This window comes from Sciurus vulgaris (genome assembly GCF_902686455.1).
Source record: "Sciurus vulgaris genome assembly, chromosome: 1".
In the NCBI taxonomy this organism is placed as follows: Eukaryota; Metazoa; Chordata; class Mammalia; order Rodentia; family Sciuridae; genus Sciurus; species Sciurus vulgaris.
In genome coordinates this window covers 96,946,496-96,964,903 of record NC_136461.1, presented here as the reverse complement: position 1 = coordinate 96,964,903, position 18,408 = coordinate 96,946,496, and the positions used below count along the sequence as shown (strand labels likewise).

General features: G+C 38.1%; 1 protein-coding gene across 1 annotated transcript in view; it reads left to right on the top strand.

Annotated features, from left to right (window-relative positions):
* LOC306657137 (guanine nucleotide exchange factor VAV3) overlaps nucleotides 1-6,380 on the top strand; it is a 296,869-nt gene extending 290,489 nt beyond the window's left edge. Inside the window, exon 20 of the mRNA XM_079132883.1 lies at nucleotides 6,279-6,380. Within this exon, the coding sequence (XP_078989009.1) occupies nucleotides 6,279-6,289 (11 nt within the window). The 3' untranslated portion in view covers nucleotides 6,290-6,380. The remainder of the gene's footprint in view (nucleotides 1-6,278) is intronic.
* The last annotated feature ends 12,028 nt before the right edge of the window (nucleotides 6,381-18,408 follow it).

Sequence of the window (18,408 nt, the reverse complement as noted above, 5' to 3'; positions counted from 1 at the left end):
TAGAATTCAAAGTTTTCACCCTGGGATTTTCTTAGATATTTTTTTGTGCAGAAAGTAGAAGGCTTGAATTTGCTCTTTAGAAGGATCAGCTTGTGGGGTTGGCTGGTCCTTCTCTGACATCTTGGAACTTGGCTTTAAAATATTCCCAGTGGTACTAAGCAATAGGTTTAGTATGCAATGGAAACTGAATTTTATTGTGCCAGCCTGTCTAGACTGTCCTTTTTAAACAACATGATTTATAGTAAGCATATACTTTTCTTCTTGAATTTTTTAATGATTGTGGCCGATCATGTAGACTATGTATCTATGTGACTAGGATCCCTAAAATCCTTGAACTCTGATTCTCAAGAGGTTTTTGCTGGTCAGAGACAGTCACACATCATCGCATTTTGCTAATGAAATATTGAACATTTACATGTGGATTTCTCCAAATGCCATTTGATGTGTCCTTTTCTCTTATTGGTTTCATTAGTGTTCAATTTCTTCTCTTGGCTTTTCTCAATCATACTGTAATGTTATGTTCAAATGAAAATTCTGTGCAGTTTTAAAAAATAATATTTATCCTTCATATTTATTTTTCTTGTCATATTGCATTGATTGGGTATTTCAGAATTGGGTTGAATGATATTACTGATTTCAGAAACTTTAATTGTTTAGTGTTTTACATTAAACATGTTCTCTATTGAGTTTGCTTTATGTTATATTAAGAAACTACCCCTCAGTATTTGGCAAAATGATCCAATTTTTTTGTGTGTGTGTGTTTAAAATTGTTATTTTTTAAAAAGAGTCATTTATGTCAGTAAGTGTCCTGAAGATAATAAAGAATACATATTATTTTAAATGATTTTAAAAGCTTGCTTTGATAACTTAAATAATTACTGCTTATAGTAATTTATTGCCACTTAAGTGATGGAGGTTAATAGAAGAATGCAAGAGATGCATCCATCTTGTTACAGTGAGAGCAAAATAATTTAATATTATAATAATAGAAAATTATTCAGGATTCTCTTGATAGTCACAATGTGTATTTTCTGAATTTCAGTAACATGTACACATAGCCATTTGTATCTATACATTTTTATATATGCGTGTGTTTTGGTATACAAACGATCCTGCTGCATCCGTGTGTGTGTGTGGGGGGTGTGTTTAATCACTGCTTTATGCAATTGCTTTATGCAATATGGAATATTTTATTTTTAATTTTTTGATACCAGGGATTGAACCCAGGGGTGCTTAACCACTGGGCAACTTTCCAGTCCCTTTCATTTTGAAACAGGGTCTTGCTAAATTGCTGAGGGTCTTACTAAGTTGCTGAGGCTGTTTTTGAACTTGTGATCCTCCTTCCTCAACCTCCCAAGTCAAGGAATTATAGGCACATGTCACCATGCCAAGCACTACTTTATATTTTTGACATAATTGTTATTCATACTGGTAATATTTAAATGTTAACAACACTGACATGACATGAGATAATAAGTCATCTTGCATGGTTCTTAGTTCCTCTGCAACTGGTCAGGATTGTTTTAGATGATTTCATTTCACTAGTATATGCTTCCTTTATTCTTAACCTATATGACAGTATAATCAGATACTGAAATAGAGAAAAAATGTTAATTTTAAACATAAAGTAGAACATGTAATTGAATATCAGTAATTATATATATATTTATATAATTCTATGTATATTTTAAATTTTCTCACATGTGAATGATCAAACTTTTTGGTCTATTAAAAAAATCTTTACCTCAGTTAGGTGTTATAGTGCATATCTAGAACCCCAGCTACTTGGGAGGCTGAGGCAGGAGGATCTCAAGTGTGAGACAGCCTGGATAACTTAGCAAGACCCTGTCTCCCTAAAATTTTAAAAAGGATTTGACTCACTGGTAGAACACCCTGTGTTCAATTTCCAGCATTTAAAAAATAAAAAAATCTTTCTCTTTGCTCCTTCCATTTTTCCATTTGATACTGTGGCAAAGGGTAGCTTTTGAACACAAGAAGAAGAAAATGCTACAGTATACACACATTTTTCTACCCATTTCGTTCCATTGTTTCAGATGTGGAAAAATCTATAAAATTTTAAATATAAGATACAATCATATAAATAATTATATACTAATAATACTATCATTATGGTCATAATGATATAATGTTAATATTATATATGTATAAGCTATAATGATTTTTAACTTATATTAATGCACCTGTGTCAATTTGGTTGAACTATTTATGAACTTGAAAACCTGGGCCTTCCTTGGTATTTTCCTGGTAGAATGTTTGATGTCTATAAAAAGGCTAGGTTAACAGGGAAAAGACAACCACTGAGCCCTCCAGCACTGAATGGCAAGGGGCACACAAATGAGTCCTCATGATGCTTCGTGACAATTTCTTTTAAGGCTGCACAAAGTCAGTAAAGCATAGCAGTTCTATGTAACTTGGCATCACTGTCAAGGAAAGCATTGTAAAGGTTGAAATGTCTAAATTTAAGCACTGTTTCTACTCCTTCTTTGGTTATTGGCCCCACTATTCTAATGCTATTATTATCCAGTATGTCCGTAGTAGTCAGGGTTCTCTAGAAGAATGGAGCCTGTGTGTGTGCATAACCTGGGTTTTGAGGAGGTGTTTTCAAGAATGAATCAACAATTGGTCAGATTTTCAGGCGAGGAGAAATTGGAACATTTAAGAGATTAAGAGCAAATGAATGTGCAGATATATAAAGGACAGGGAAAAATTTCTTGTAATTCTGAAGTTTCTAGGTTGTAAGATGGAGTGATTGGATCAGAAATTTCAGGAAAGGTATGGAAGATGAGTTTTTCATGTGATGCATTGGAGATACTGAGTTGCAGTTGGGGATATAGATCTGTAGCATGGTGAAGATGCCTAGGCTAATGGGAGGTATGTGGTCCTTGTCTTTAAGCCAGTGTGGAACCAGGTGAGAAGGGGAGATCATCCTAGGAGAACACAAAAGGTTATAAGGAGCCCTAGGAGTACCAACATAAATTGCCCTATAAAAATTTGATGGCCTGATTACTTTTTATAAATGAACCCCACGTGAAGCAATAGCTGTGAGAACATTTAACTGAGAAATCCGAGAGATTCCTTCCAGGTTCCCAAAAGTAAATTGTCATGAATTAAGACAATTGAATCTTTTATGTGTAGCTACAGGAGTGAGCAAGTAGACTGACCTTTTTGATCTTCAGGTCTCAGGTATAGACAACTCATCCCCATAGTTGGTCTTGCTATGCCCACTTTTTCCTCACTAGCAGGAACTCTCTATGTGGTAGCTACATATATTATTTTTTTCAACTAAATGTGATATCACCTCTTGTATAAAATCTCACCTCTTTCCTTGGCCCTTGCCAAACTTTCTCCTCATCTCCTACATCTCCCCTCTTTACTCATTGGGCTGTAGTAGAAGGGTCCTATTTTCTGTTCCTGCCTCAGGGTCTGTTTATATGGCAATTGCTCACTAATATTTATGAAATGAGTGAGTGGCTGCCTAGATTTGTTTGTGAGCAGGAAATGTGAAGAAGCACATGAAATGAGTGAGTGACTGCCTAGATTTGTTGTAAGCAGGAAATGTGAAAAAGCACATGAACAGCTTAGTGATGTGCCTGGTGCATGGAGATGTACCATAAAGGCCACTGCTGCCCATTCTTGCCTTTGTTTTTCCCAATCTATAATCCTGATGTTATTCTGCCCTCTTCTGCTCCAGTCCTCCTTCCCAACTCTTCCAACATGGCCAGTCTTTGGCTTCTATATCCTTACAGGATATATGCCATGTGGGTGGACCTCTCTCCTCTTCAGGTTGCACCTGGTTTGACTACACCTATTCCCTGGACTTTGTCATACACATCCTCTCCTGAGTAAGTCTATTTTTTTCTGATTGAACACCAGTTCTGCTCAGGCAGTGTTCTAAGCACTTTACATACATTACCTCACTTTTCGAGTTTTGTTTTATTAGTATTCCTGCTCTATACTTACCAACTCGCCTAGGGTCACACTGCTACTGATTTGAAAGTTAGGATTTAAGCCCAGGTGGTCTCATTTCAGATTCCTGCCCTCCACTCTGCTTTTATATTCAGTAGTGCCTCAGTAGCAGTTTCAGGGTCACTAAGTTAACTTTCATTCTTTAATGTTTGATTCAAAAGTTTTTAAAATAATATGCAGTTATAGTTTTAAAAAATTATAACAGTTTCTCCTTACCACTCCACACTCACTTCAAGTTTCATTTCCCTTAAGGCAACTACTGTTAACATTATTTTCAGAGTTTTTTCATAAGATTTTTTAAAAAAAAACTTTATGATGTGTTTATGGTTCTACTTTTCAGATTTTAGTCTTCTGAAAAGTCAGCTTATTCTCAGTTGGTAAAAATTTTCAATACAAATGGTCCAAATTCGACTCTGATACATATACATAAATACGTATGTATATATCTTTGTACATGTACACACACAAAAAAAACTTGGTTTGACCCCAAGAGAAAGTTGCCTCTCTCTGTCCAAGGCCAATTCCTGAAATTAATTAAATTCTTTCATATTGGCGACCTATTTACATAAGTTCCTGCCTGAAGGAGACCTACTTTTATTTGAAAACTCCAGACTGGTAAATTCTTTCAGGACTGAAACTGTTACTTGACAATTCATCTATGACTATATCACCTTGATGCTCAGAGAAAAATGCACAACAGCCCTTCCTGGCTAAGGAAATGGATCTTGAGGCTCCTTTTAGTACATGGTTGTATGGATTCAAGAATCAGATGTTTTCTGAACAATGTGATGGAAGCTTAGTTTTCAGATTCTTATATTTTCTCATCTCCCTTCCTGAGGAAAAGCTCTGTCATTTTTAATCAGCAACACAAAAATGCCTCTGTGGAAGAGGCCATACTTTTCAGCATGCAGTGGAACATTTTCCTAAAAAGTGAGGTCACCAGAAGCACAGAGCAGAGAAATCCCAGATGGCACTAATATTTGATTTCATTTTTAGCACTCTCATATTCAGCAGATGGATGGGAAGGCTGACCTCTCTGACACTTCTGCATCACTGCCTGCTACTCCAATTGCCTTTGCGAATGTTTTTTCATAAGGCTTCTCCTGGTACCTCAGAGATTGATGCCTGGTCGCCTGCCTGCGTTATGCTTCATTACGCTGAGGCTCTATGTGCCTGAGAGTTGCCGTATTCGATGAAAGGGGAAATCCTAGCTCATCAGTATCTCAAACTTTTCTACAGTCTCTCAGATTGCATGTAACACTGTGGAGTGTATTATTTTAGCTTTCTAGGTGGACTTTGATTTGTATCCATTTTAAACTCTAGTTCTCCTTTCTTCTATGCATGGCTAAATTAAAAAGTTTAAAAAAAAAAAAACCTCTAGAAATGGTTAAATTAAGTCCATCTAACACACCTAGTAAACACAAAAACCTGATTATTATTTTACTGTGGATGTTGATGATTTCTCTCACTCTGTAAGTGTGACCAACAGCACAGACCTGGGTTGAAGGTCTTTGTTCGGGTTTCCTTCATTTTAGAGCGAGCTTTGCTTTCAAGTAGACTCAGTTTCCTTGTTGTAAGCTATTGCTATTATTAATGCCAGGCAATTAGGATTGATGTGAAATTAAACAAGGTAATGAATGTCAAGTGGTTGTCTCAGTATCTGGCACAGTCTACGATGAATGTGAATTGAAGATAGGTGTAAATAATTTTTTTGTTGTGTGTGTGTGTATACTAAAAATGCAAAACAAATGATGAAATAATTTAGCTTTTTTTTGGATTGCAAGGAGAATGATTTTTTAGGAAAGAATTAATTATCAGATTAATGCATCTTTGAAAAACTTTCTATAAAATTATTTTTTTATAAATCATTACATAACCCACACCTATTTAGAGATCAACTCTTGAAGTTCACTGTGCTCTGCTTCTCCCTCACACCATCACCAGCTAGTTTATATTTCAGTGATGTTGCTAGAGAAAAGAAACTATCACACAGCATGAATATATAGCAGATTTTGCTTTTTTTCCCAGCAGGTTGATCTAGGGGACCATGCTGCAGAGTCCTTTGTAAATACTCAATTCTAAGGATTAGATTATGTCCTTCTGTGTTACATGTTCTCATATAACTAGATTTTGGTGCATGTTTTAATGTGTAAATGGCTTAGAAACCATTAGCCTTTTTACTAGAATCAGATCTCTACCCAATGCAGTTTTGATGGATTTAGCTTTTAGGTGCCTAATCTGCTGTTCTGTTGTGAAGCTTTCTTTAGGAAGTGACCTTTTCCTTTTTACAGATCTAACATAAGGCCAGACTATGCAGACTCCAATTTCCATGACTTCAAGATGCACACCTTCACTCGGGTGACGTCCTGCAAAGTCTGCCAGATGCTCCTCAGGTAAAGCTGCTTAGGCCTGTTTTTGAGTTTAAATGAGCAAGTGAAATTGCTCAGTTTTTCAGGCCAAAACATTCTGAAGTGGGGATATTGCCTTTATAAGTTTGGATCCAACAGATCTTTACTAGGTCTTGGACCTAGAAAAGATCCCCTGAGGACCTCAATGGGGAGGTCCTTTCTTTCTGCTGAGGGTGCTTTGAGTAACAATGTGATGCCCCACTATCTTTTGCATGAATTATTTCATATAGGCAGAGTTTATCACCTTTTAATGTATCACTCTCTAATTTTACCTTTCAGGGGAACATTTTATCAAGGCTATTTATGTTTTAAGTGTGGAGCAAGAGCCCACAAAGAGTGTTTGGGAAGAGTAGACAATTGTGGCAGAGGTAATTCTGGTGGTAAGTCATATTTATTGTTGGGATTCTGTTTTTAATGAGGACATAAAATGTGCTAAACATAATTAAGACCTAATTTACCCTTAATATGTTTATTATAAAGTATCTCCTTTTGAAACTATTATTTATAAGCACAATTAGAAGAGTGTTTAAAATTTATGTGACTTTTCTACATAACTTTGGTTTAAATGGTTTAAAATTCATTTGATTTTTTAATACAAACCTTGGAAGCAGAGGTCTTCAAGAGGGACTTAGATGGCTTCGTATCACCCGTTCATTAGCCCCAACCCCTAAGGATGCCACTAAAACTGTGAACACACACATGAAAGAACAGTAGCAAAAACAAAAAAGAAAGAAAATATTCATTATCTTTAATTCTTAAATTTCTTCTTTCTCCTCTTGGCTGTTTAGCTTACACTTGCCAATGGTGTCAGAGGTAAACATCAATGAATTAATGAATTGAATACATTGTCATTTTCCAGCATTTAACAAAGAGCATATGTGCTTTGGATTTTATGTAAATATTTTCCCATTGGTTTTTAAAAATAGCACTCCATGGCTGTTACATGAGCTGGTCGGCAATTATGCATTCAATAGCCTTTCGCTTCTCTCTGCTTCTCTGCTTCTCTTGGGCTCTCTCCCTTCTCTTTCTTTTCTGGCCTCTTTATTCTTTCTCTTTCTTCTTCTTTCTCTTTGTCCTTTTCCCCTGAGTTTCTCTGTGTTTTATCAATAAGACCTTTCAAAATCAGTAAAACTTTTTGAACACAAGAAAGGATCTTTAACAGCTTGAGTTCAAAAGGTAGCCATGTCAACCTTTGATTTTCCCAAAGGAAAAGGTGGACATTGAATTATTTTGGATAATGTGAAGAAGAGTGAAACAGAGAATAGCTTATTTCAGAGCCGAGTTCAGAAAATGGGCGATTGTAGAAAAGGTGAATCCTAGTAGAGGACTGAGATCACAGCACATTCCGCTCACTTTGCTCCTTCAGTCGACATTTTTAGAGAGCCCTATGTGCCGTTCTCTGTGCTAGGCCCAGACAGCTCCACAAGGGCAGAAGTCCTGGCATTGGAAGAGTTCCTGCATGGGGCCTGCTCTGCCTGCCTCATGCTGCAGACCCTTCCCTATCAGTCCACTCAGTCTTCAGAACACACCTTCCCATGGCGGATGGGGTCTGCATGGTCATACAACTGCACAGGGCTGTGAAGTGAAAGAGACAGGGTCATCCCTCACATCTGCCTGAAGGTCAGAAACAGTTTACAAAGTTGCAAAATCTAGTAGAAGTATTATATACTATTATTGTTTTCTTTAATTGTCTACCTGAGTCAACTTAAATTTTTGTCCTTCCATTTTTACGTTCCATTCTTTTATCTCTTTGTAGACAATTTGCTCCTGGTAGGCTAATGTGTTTTTTTATAAATCCCATGCCCTGCCTTGGAGAATTGAAGTCTTTGAAGAATATGAAGTGACACTGTAGTTGACATGGTGGTTCTGTTCTAAAGGCAGTAGTGGAGGACAGTAAGTAGTTAAGTCAAGCAGAGGGGTTGGAATCCTACCTCAGTTATCTGCAGCTACCTGAGCTTGGGAAATTCACCTGAACATTATAAACTTTTTCTTGTTCATTCAAAATGTAAATTGGAAGAAGGTTATAAGGATCCATTAAATGATATTGATGATTACTACGGTGCTTGGGTATAATAAGAACTATTTAAATCTGAGTTGTTACAGTGAAAAGTCAGTTTTGTAAAAGACATGGGCTAATTCTGTGTTTTTGTTGGTTTTATAGCCTGGAGGTACTATGGGTAAAAAAAAAAAAAAATTGATGAACTTTGAAATGGTACATAAGTATAACTAAAAGGTCTTAAAAATTCTCTAATATTAAAGAAGTTGATAGGGACCAGTTGGGAATTCTCAATCGAAAAAGAGAGGAGTGGTGTATCCCAGTGTCTCTTTCTGGTCATTAGTTCAACATACCCTGTCCTCTGTTCTTAGGTGAGTCATTTTGTTTAGGGATGTAGCACAGTGGCCAGAAAACCTGCAGTTCTCACGTCTTATGTAGGTTTGACCACACTCCACAGATTACTCCTTGGGTGATTTTGGATCCCACTTACTTAACTTTTGTGATTTTTAGTTTCTTTTCTTATAAAATAGTGATAATAACAGCACTTAGCTTTTGTAATTTTTTTGTCTTTTCTTTTTTTCTTTTATTTGATGGTGCTGGTCATTGAATCCAGGACCTCATACATGCTAGGCAAGCAGTCTGCCACTGACCTATACTCCAGCTCCAGCCCAGCCTTCAAAGTTTTAAAAAATACTTTGATAGTGTCAGGTACTGTTGTAAGTACATTGCCACTATTAACTTATTTAAAGTTGGCATTCTTGCTATTCTTATCTTGTGGATGAGAAACCAAGGTACAGAAAATCAGTAGAGTCCAGCATCAGATCCAGGCAGACTGTCTTCTGGGTTTGTTCCTGAGCACTGGACCTGCTGCCAGGCATGTGAATTAACTATGAGGACAACAATGTCATTTGCTCAGTACCTACTTTGGTAAGTCATCCTGTGCTCATTTCTCTCTGAGAAAGGAAGTGATCTTGCAAGTTTTTTAGTAAGTTGAGAAACAATTTTGACCTTGATTAACTTAATAACCATCATATGGTTTTATGTCTGAGTGTCTTTAAGTGCAGTGAGAAAGCAGGCACTCTGTAGAACCAAACCTGCCTTTGGAGCTGGAAGGACTTTAGATAACTTCTACCTATGCCCCTTATTTTTAAATGAGAAGAATCTAAGAATCCTAAGAATTTGAAAGCTAAAAAGAAATTTGAAAATAACTAAGTCTATTAGTGCCCTGTAGATTATAATACTTGGTTATACAGATATCATCCATTAGAAGGTAACACCACTGTCTAAACTTTGATATATAATTCATTTTAAGGCACAGAAAAGATTTTTTTGAACCTCTGACTGAATTTGATATTTGGAATTTTGAACATATTCCCTTGTGCCCTCCATTTTCTCTGCGTCCCCCCATGACCTCCATTCTCCTATGTTGTGCATGTCTGTGCCTTTTCTCCCTCTCCTTTTCTACTTCCTTTTCTGTTCAAGATTTTGAAAAGACCAGTGACATTGAATCTCATAGTCAATTAATTAGGGGTATGAAATGATACGAACCTGCCTTGGAGGCTTCTCTTTTACCTTCAGATCAGGATTTCCTGGGTGGCCCTTTCTCAGGACCTTGTCATCAGAGTGCAGAAGGATCTGTGTCACAGCTGCATCAGCAGCTCTCTCTCCCTTGTTTCCAAGATGGTGTCCTCCAAAAATCAGAAGTCATGACATCCTGTCCTCAAATGCACTCCTCCCTGACTGGCAGGTGGTAACTGTGGCTAGAGTATGAACCTGAGCCTGGTGGGTCTGATCTCAGCGTGGTAGGATAGATGCTATTTTGAGGTCATGGGGAGCTGGATTTTATGGGCTGTTTCCCAACCTGCAAGAGTCCCAGCATTGCCTAAGTCTTGGCACAGTTCTTTGTTTGGCATCCAGGAAGCATTGCTTGCAGCAGTTAGCAGGGTAGTTTTTCCAAGACTGTCTTAGCATCTGGGAAAACATGGATGTGTAGTAGGGCAGGGGGAAGGACAGGATATATCAGCATCTGGAGTCATGGTTTGCTTGAATGGGGCTTTTATATGGAGAGAATGTGGTATCCAGGAGAATTTGACTTTGAAGAAAATCATCCCAGCGGGCAAATTTAAACCAAGTGAGTAGTATTGATTTAAGGAAAACTCAGGTGTTTACATAATCTGGGTTGCCACAGAATATGAATCATAGAAGGTTTGAGAATCACTCCAACTTTTTGCGACTTTGTAGCTCCAATGTTTAGCATACTCTGTCTTCTTAAGAAACAAAAAAAATTCTGATTGACTCAGTGTGAGTCAGGAGTCCACTTGTGGTGCGGAGAGCTGTGACTAGTAGGAATGGTCACATCATGCTTGATAGACACTGTATAACTGGGTGGAAGGCAGTTCTATAAGGGAAACACGTCATCTTCATTCAACAGTGACCACGTTTATAGACAGGCGTGGAGAAGTGAGAAAGAGGTGCACCTGATGCAGTGGCACATGCCTGTAATCCCAGTGGCTCAAGAGGCTGAGGCAGGATGATCATGAGTTCAAAGCCAGCTTCAGCAAAAGCGAGGTACTAAGCAAGTCAGTGAGACCCTGTCTTTAAATAAAATACAGAATAGGGCTGGGGATGTGACTCGGTGGTTGAATGCCCCTGAGTTCAATTCCCGGGACCAGGAAAGAAAGAAAAAGAGGAGCTAGTTGAACAAAATGATATAGTAGTTGAGAGGCTAAATGAAGGTCAGAGAATATCCCATTCTACCTGTTAATTGCCAGATCACATTTCAGGCTCTACCTTTCCTGATCTCTCATTGACACTATTAACCATTCTCCTTGACTCCTTGACACTCCTTCACATCCCATCCCATCCCCATGCCTCCCTTTGGAGATCTGATTTGTTTCCCTGACTTTAGCTACAACCGACATCTCAGCTGGATAAGACTCCATTTCTACATACAGCATCTTTCCTGAATTCTGGCTTTTAAATTTCCTTTCCTCCTCATGCCCCTCCCAAGTAGTATGTTACAATGACCTCAAATACCACATGTCTAAACCACCCTTGTTTGTCCCACCCCACCCCATCCTTCCTTTCCTTCCTTTATTTTTTTTTTTTTTAGTTAAAAGTCCACCATCCATACTCTCACGCCGTCTCTCTCATCTCCAATCACTTACCTATCTTCATTCTCCTTCTAAGTCTCCCTAGAATCCACTAATATGGCATTGCTACAAATAAAAATCAAATCTGTCTCTTATTGCAACAACTTCAAAAGTTTCTTCTCATCTGGGCACAGTGGCACACGCCTGTAATCCCAGCAGCTCAGGAGGCCCAGGCAGGAGGATCATGATTTCAAAGCCAACCTCAGCAAAAGTGAGGCACTAAGCAACCAGTGAGACCTTTGTCTCTATATAAAATACAAATAGGGCTGGGGATGTGACTCAGTGGTTAAGTGACCTTGAGTTCAATCCTGGGTACCAAAAAAAAAAAAAAAAAAAAAAACAAAAGTTCCTCTCTGCTTTTAATCTTATTTCCTCTATATAACTTTTGAAATTATCTTTAAAAATCCTTTAAATATGACTGGTTGTGTCACCATTTTACTTACTTTACTTTCTGTGCCTTCCAGAATAGTGTACAAACTTCCCAAAATCACATACAGAGCTCCAGATCATTTTTGCAGTCCAATTATACCACTTCTCCCCAACCAACCAAGTAACTCTGTTTATTGCAGTTCCATAACTACTTTTTTCATGTTTATATAGCTAATATATATTTGTTTAATTTGTTTCAATATAAATTTGTTTTAATATAAATTTGTATAATTTGTTTCTCTATTTTAATGTCTTTCCTTCCCTTTTTTACTTGATAAATCTATTTTCATTTTTGAAAACTCACTGCTAATATTGCCCCACCTTGAAGATTTTATTTTTATACTTAGTATATTTTTATACTTGGTCATTCTTAGTCTGTCAGTCCCCTCTGTGACCCTGGCATTTACAATTACTTTCTTATAGCATTTATCATTATTATTATAATTGCCTCCTTGATGATCTTTTCATTAGGGTCAATGGTATATCTGTGACTGTTATTTTGACTTTAGGGAAAACATGGTACAAGGATAAGGTGTGGATAGACCACCAAACCCAGGGGACAGATGAATGAGAAGAATGTGGTGCACCAGGGCCTCTAAGATCACTAGTCTTAGATCCAGAAGTGGGTGGGTGTGGGAGCTCCTATAGGCTTTTGTTCCATCCTTGTGGAGGCTAGAGCTCCATTAGTGGTAGACAAGTAGAATAAAACCTCATCTGAATCTCTGGCTAGTACTTTAAGAACCAAGATAGCCAAACTGAATAGACCTTTTGCATTTTCTTTCTAGTATTTGCACAATGAAAGGTTCATGACCTAAGCATTGATCATGGGGGTTTCGACAGGTAACACCTCTGTTAGGTTAATAAGTAGCAAGAAAGTGAACCAGTTCACAGATCACCTGATAACAAAAATACCTCTTTCTGGAGAAATCTGCTCCCTGATCCAGTCAATCCCATTTTTAGAATTCCTGCTTAGTTCTTACTCTAGCCCCTCTCTGAAATATACCCCCTTTTCTCCTTCCAGTTCCCAGGTCTGCCCTTTCTCTACTTTCTATCGAGGCCAATCATTAACCTCACCCTGACCACCTGATGGTAGTCTGAATTAAGTTGTTCTTTAATTAGCTTGTATGCAGGTTTTTATTTCTTTCCCAAGGTTAGGCTGGTGTTGTGACTAACGCACTCCCAGTCCCAGCAGCTTTTAACAAATAAAGTTTATTTCTCACACATGCACCATGTATACACTAGTCTTTCAGAGCCGCTCCTAAGCAATGGCCTGGGGTCTAGGCCTGTTTGTGACTCTGCCAGCGTGATACATGGTTTCCAGGGCTGTAGCATTTTAGACCCATGACCTGGAAGCAAGCAGTACCACTTTGATCACTGCCATTGGCTTAAACTAGCTACAGCTTAACTCTGTGGAAGCTGGACACTGTAGGGAGCACCACGATCTGCTTGGTGAGCACACTCTCCCTGTCATTTTAATATCCCCCTCCCCACATTACATGCTTCTTCACTATCGGAGAAGTGAAGTAAACAATTTAGGCAATTTGTTTTTCATCTTACAAATCCACCCTTTTATATCAAGTCCAAAGTAGGGGCACTTAAAACCAAGTTGTTTTTCAAACCTCCCCAAAATAGGACTATTTCAACTCAAATACAGTTCTTAGTGATGTTATGGGATAGCTAAATATTAATCAGTAAGCATTTGACAATATCTCAAAGGTGCTTCTTTTTGTGAAAGTTGATTTTCCTTAAATGCTGTCTTTCCTGAGTTTAGAAACCTTTTATATTTCATGGTTTATATCTATTCAATCTATCTAGTCTTCATTCACCCTGGAAATCACTACTACTTGACAAAAATGTAGTGCATTTCTGAATGGAGTTAATCCATTCATAGGAATCTATAACTATGACAGGTTAAGTACATTTGAATTATGAGAAATGTGTTTAGTTTTTATAAAACAAATCACACAACTTAAAAACATATTTGAAGTGTGGGTAATGAGTTTATGTCTTAACATTTGAGAATTTGCATGGATATAAGTAAAGGGCAGGCAGTTCCACCCTCTCCTCTTCTTGAACTTGAGTTGACTCCTTCACATTCACCATAACAGCCCTGATGATAAACACGTACATGGGCTCTGAAGTGTGTGCCAAAACTTTCCAACGTTAATAATGAATATGTTTGAACTCCATGATGTAGACTCTCTCAACAAGTTACTGCAAAGCTGATGTAATTCTAGGCTGGCATTTCCTTTTCACAGTATACCATTGTTAATTTTTAATACTAGACTGTAATCTTCAGGGACATTTATGTTGCCCCCACCAATGATAACATATGACTAAGCCCTTTGGTCCCTTTCTTACTATGTCATTGATCAATATAGCTTGGTTTGCATCTTCCCTGTCTAAACAATGAAAGTAACATTGGAAGGCAAATATTGCAGGAGCAGACAACTTTGGTTTAATGCATCTTTTCCTTTAATGGGAATGTAAACCTCAGCTGCTCTACTATTTAACAGAAGCAGGTCCCCATTTGCTTATCTTTATAATCACTCTTTTATCTAGGCCAGCTGCTATTCCTGCTCTGTTACAGCCACCTCTAAATTGGAAGGAAGTTGCCTTGATATCCTACTGGTTTAAACCTGCAAGGCTGCTACTTGGAACCTGTACCCCGAATTGGCATCTGAAATGGGCTCATTTATAAATACTATTACATATTTTAGCATAAGAGATAAACTTTTAAAGTACAATTTTATTTCAGCCACTTGGCATTACATCACATTCCTTTTACATGAACTGAGTCTTGATCATTAATTTCATAACCAAAAATGAATTTAGTTCTGCATAATAGTTCTCTACAACATCTGTATAAATTAGTCTTTTTTTTTTTTTAACTCATTGAGACATTTTTTATATTCCAGAGTAGTTATTATTCCTTCCATTTCACTATTTGGGTCAGTTCAATGATACATTAATAATTATTAAAGTGAATTGGAAACTGTTACATGGTTGGATTCCTTTAGAGCTCCTGAAAGACTTAAAATCAAAGCCTCTTTCCAACTATATTTATGGCTTATGGTTTGCTTATTTTTTTTTCTTTCCAAAACATTGCTGTAGATCTGAATAATGAATATAGCATTTGTGCAAACTGCCTCCAAAATTTGATCAATCCAACTTTCATCCTTTAGTTTATGTTTCACAGAAAGTAGCACATTAGCCATGATGGCAAGGCACCTCAATAGCTATACAGGTAATTAGTTTTCTGTGGCCCCTTTTGTGACAACCCCTCTGGTAGACATGATTTGTTTAGTCTTGAGAAATAGAACTTCAGATAAGAGACAAAGCAAATCGTGTAATAATGTTATGAACTGAGAGCCCCCTTGTATTGGAGAAACAAACATAGCAGGACTGAATTTTGTCTTTAAACAAGGAGAATTGTACAACGTGAGTGTAAAGCTGCAGTAGAAATCATTCTTTTATACAAATACTCACACTGAGCTTTGCTGGCCTTGAAGGTGGAGCTCTGCAATGGCTCCCAGCACCTTGGTACACCACTTCTCAGAATTACATTAAGCCAGTTGGGACATGATGAAAAAATGCAAGGTATAAACCCCTTGAGGGCCTGTGAGTCACCATCTAGAAAGGTCTTGAAAGGGTAAGGACATTTTATAGTTTGATCAATAGGAGCCTGAGAAGTAGGCTGCAGGGTAAAAGACAAGTTGAGGATTTAAAACTTAGAAACTTGAAGAATTGAATTACTATCCTAAGAAAGTTCCCAGGAGAAAAAAGAGAGAGACAGAAAGCGGGAGGGCATTTTTCATCAGATCTCAACCTGCAATCTGTATTCTAGGTCAGAATTCAGCCAAAGAAGTTTGATGATACTCAGCCCTTGCTATCCCAGATCAGATGCCAACACACAGAGTTTTCAAGAAATCCAAGTGCCCCCTCATAGTAGTTTTGGATACATATTGAGAGGAAGTAAAAGATGGGGTTGTGGATTTCAAATTAGATCAACTTTCCATAGAACATGTAGAAAAAGCACTTTTCTGTTTGTTCTCCAGTCAGAATGAACTTTCACTTTTTACTTTGAAATATATAAGTCATAGGGTTACAATTTGTTTTTCCTGTCTTTCAAACTTTAATGTCAGTTACCCCAGCTATTGCACTGGATGGTAATGGGACTGTAGATTGCATTCATGAAAGAGGTGGTCCAGTTTGATGGCATGGCCACTGTTGGAGTTCAAAAGAATTATGAACTCAGAGAAGATTCTAAAACCAGAGCCCTACCATGAGATGTGACTGCATAAAACTCAGGCTTTCATGAGCTGCTATTTATGTGAGCTACCCAGCAAGAGCCCACCAGCATGCTGGCTGTAGGTGCTAAGTCGTTGAAACAATGGGCCTTTGTCTAGGCAGTAGGGTAAATGTATGGCCATGAGAAGGGGAGTAATGGCAGAATAAGAAGGAGTCAGGCCCTTGGAGTTGTAGTCAGAGCCAGGATGAAGCCCCTATCCATTTTTCCTACCTGGATTACACAAAGGTAAGCGTCATGTGGAGTAGTTCTCAGTGCATCCATCAGAATTCAGAGGAAAGATGATTCTCTTGATGAGATGCCAAAAGAAGGAAAGTAAGAGTTGGTGAGAGGGGGAGAAATGAAGGAGAGGAGGATGAAGTGAGGTGGTCCGCCCAGTCCAGGGTGTTCTTTAGTTGGTATCAACCTCCCTCCATACCTTTGCCTGAACTATGCTCTCCTGGACTCCATAATTGATCCTCACTCATGCCAGAAGCTGAATAGGGTGCAGCCAGTCCCTACACAGCAAGATTTGAGGAAAAAACTGCCATCCCTTCTTCTCCCCAATGAGCACCAGAGAACCCTCATGAAGTCTGATATGGAGCTACCTCATGAGGCAATCATAGTTTTTATGCACAAATAAACACATTGAAAACATCTTGTAAAAACCTTACTTCACAGGACATAAAACCCTTCTATGCAAAGAGTGAGGACAGAAAGGATATTTGGGATGAGATTAAGATGTATGTTCATTTGTAAACACTGAACCCAAAAGGTCTGAGAATTCTCATTTTAGAGGTCACCTAGAAATATCAAAGCTTTCCTGAGTGTCCTTGATATGGTAAGTTAAACTCCCACTCCTGTTTGGTGCTTCTTCCAGCGTCTGATTCCTGGTTTGTAAACTCACCAGAATAAGAAGGTAGTTAGTTCTGTCCTGTAATATAGAGGTCTTTCAGGGAAAACCAGTGAAACAGGTATCACAGCTGCCCTGTTAAGAACCCAAGTTCATTTTGAGTTGAGGTTCACCAACTTTTAAAGACCCTCTTTCCAGCCAACCTGCTTAGGCAGTCTTTCTTCTGGAACTTTGTATGTTTCTAATGGCGAGGAAAAATAAGAAGTGAAATAGCTTTTTCTCCAGGAATACTTCTTTATAAAGGCTAATTCCAGGCTAGCAAAATGCCTTCATAGAAGAAAGTCAGTCATTTGTGAAAGCTAGGAGAAAGGGGGGGATTGAAATTGACAAAGGGATGTGGCTTGCCTCTAGAAAGGTGACTTTCTACCCACGGATCTTCCGTTTCCATTAATCTGGAGTGGTACTTTAAACAAAAAAACCAAAAAATAAACAAAACACAACAAAAAAAAACCCCAACCAACCTCCTGTTCCAGGTCTCAGGCAGTCTTCCTATGCAGAGCAGCAGCTGGGTGTCTGGAAGGAGTTTTTCATGAACTCTGGCTGGGGGCTTCCTGCAGTGTTCCCACTTAAGCCTCCCCTTCCTCTCCTGGTATCTTTCTGTGGCATCATCTATTTTCAAATTCCTTCTTTAGAGGATTGCTTTGGATGGGAAAATACTGTGTGGGCTCACAGTGTTGTGGGGTTTGAGCTTGTCCTGGAGAACTTATAACATGTAGGTGGTTCCCTAGGTGTGAGGAAAGGAAGCACAAGGACCGTCCACCAGTTTCCAATGTACTATGTGTGCTCTTACTCTCTGAGGGATCCTTGGTCCTTTGACCAGATTGCTCATCTGTAGGTCCCAGGCTGTTATAACTAGTAATCAATTTCAGGAAACTGACATGTAGTAAAGAGATGTTACTACTATTTGTAGAGATGTACATTAATGATGAAGGAAAACGAGCATTGGAATCATATCCTGATTCAATTTTTAATTTACATCTTTAAACCAAACTGCTTTATTGAAACCCAAGATTAAAATAAAGATTGTAAGCCATGTTAATGGGAAAACCTACATATGAATGCTGTACTGTGTTAAGTTTGCCATGGTTATAAATAGTGCAATACCTTACAACTAGTGTTAAGATTCTTACAAGGTGCGTTTGAAAGAAAAGTTTGCATCTAGCTGTCATGCATATAATTTAGTACAAGCCTTGTTTTAGAGAATTTTATGTGGTTGAATTGACATTGCTAATAAA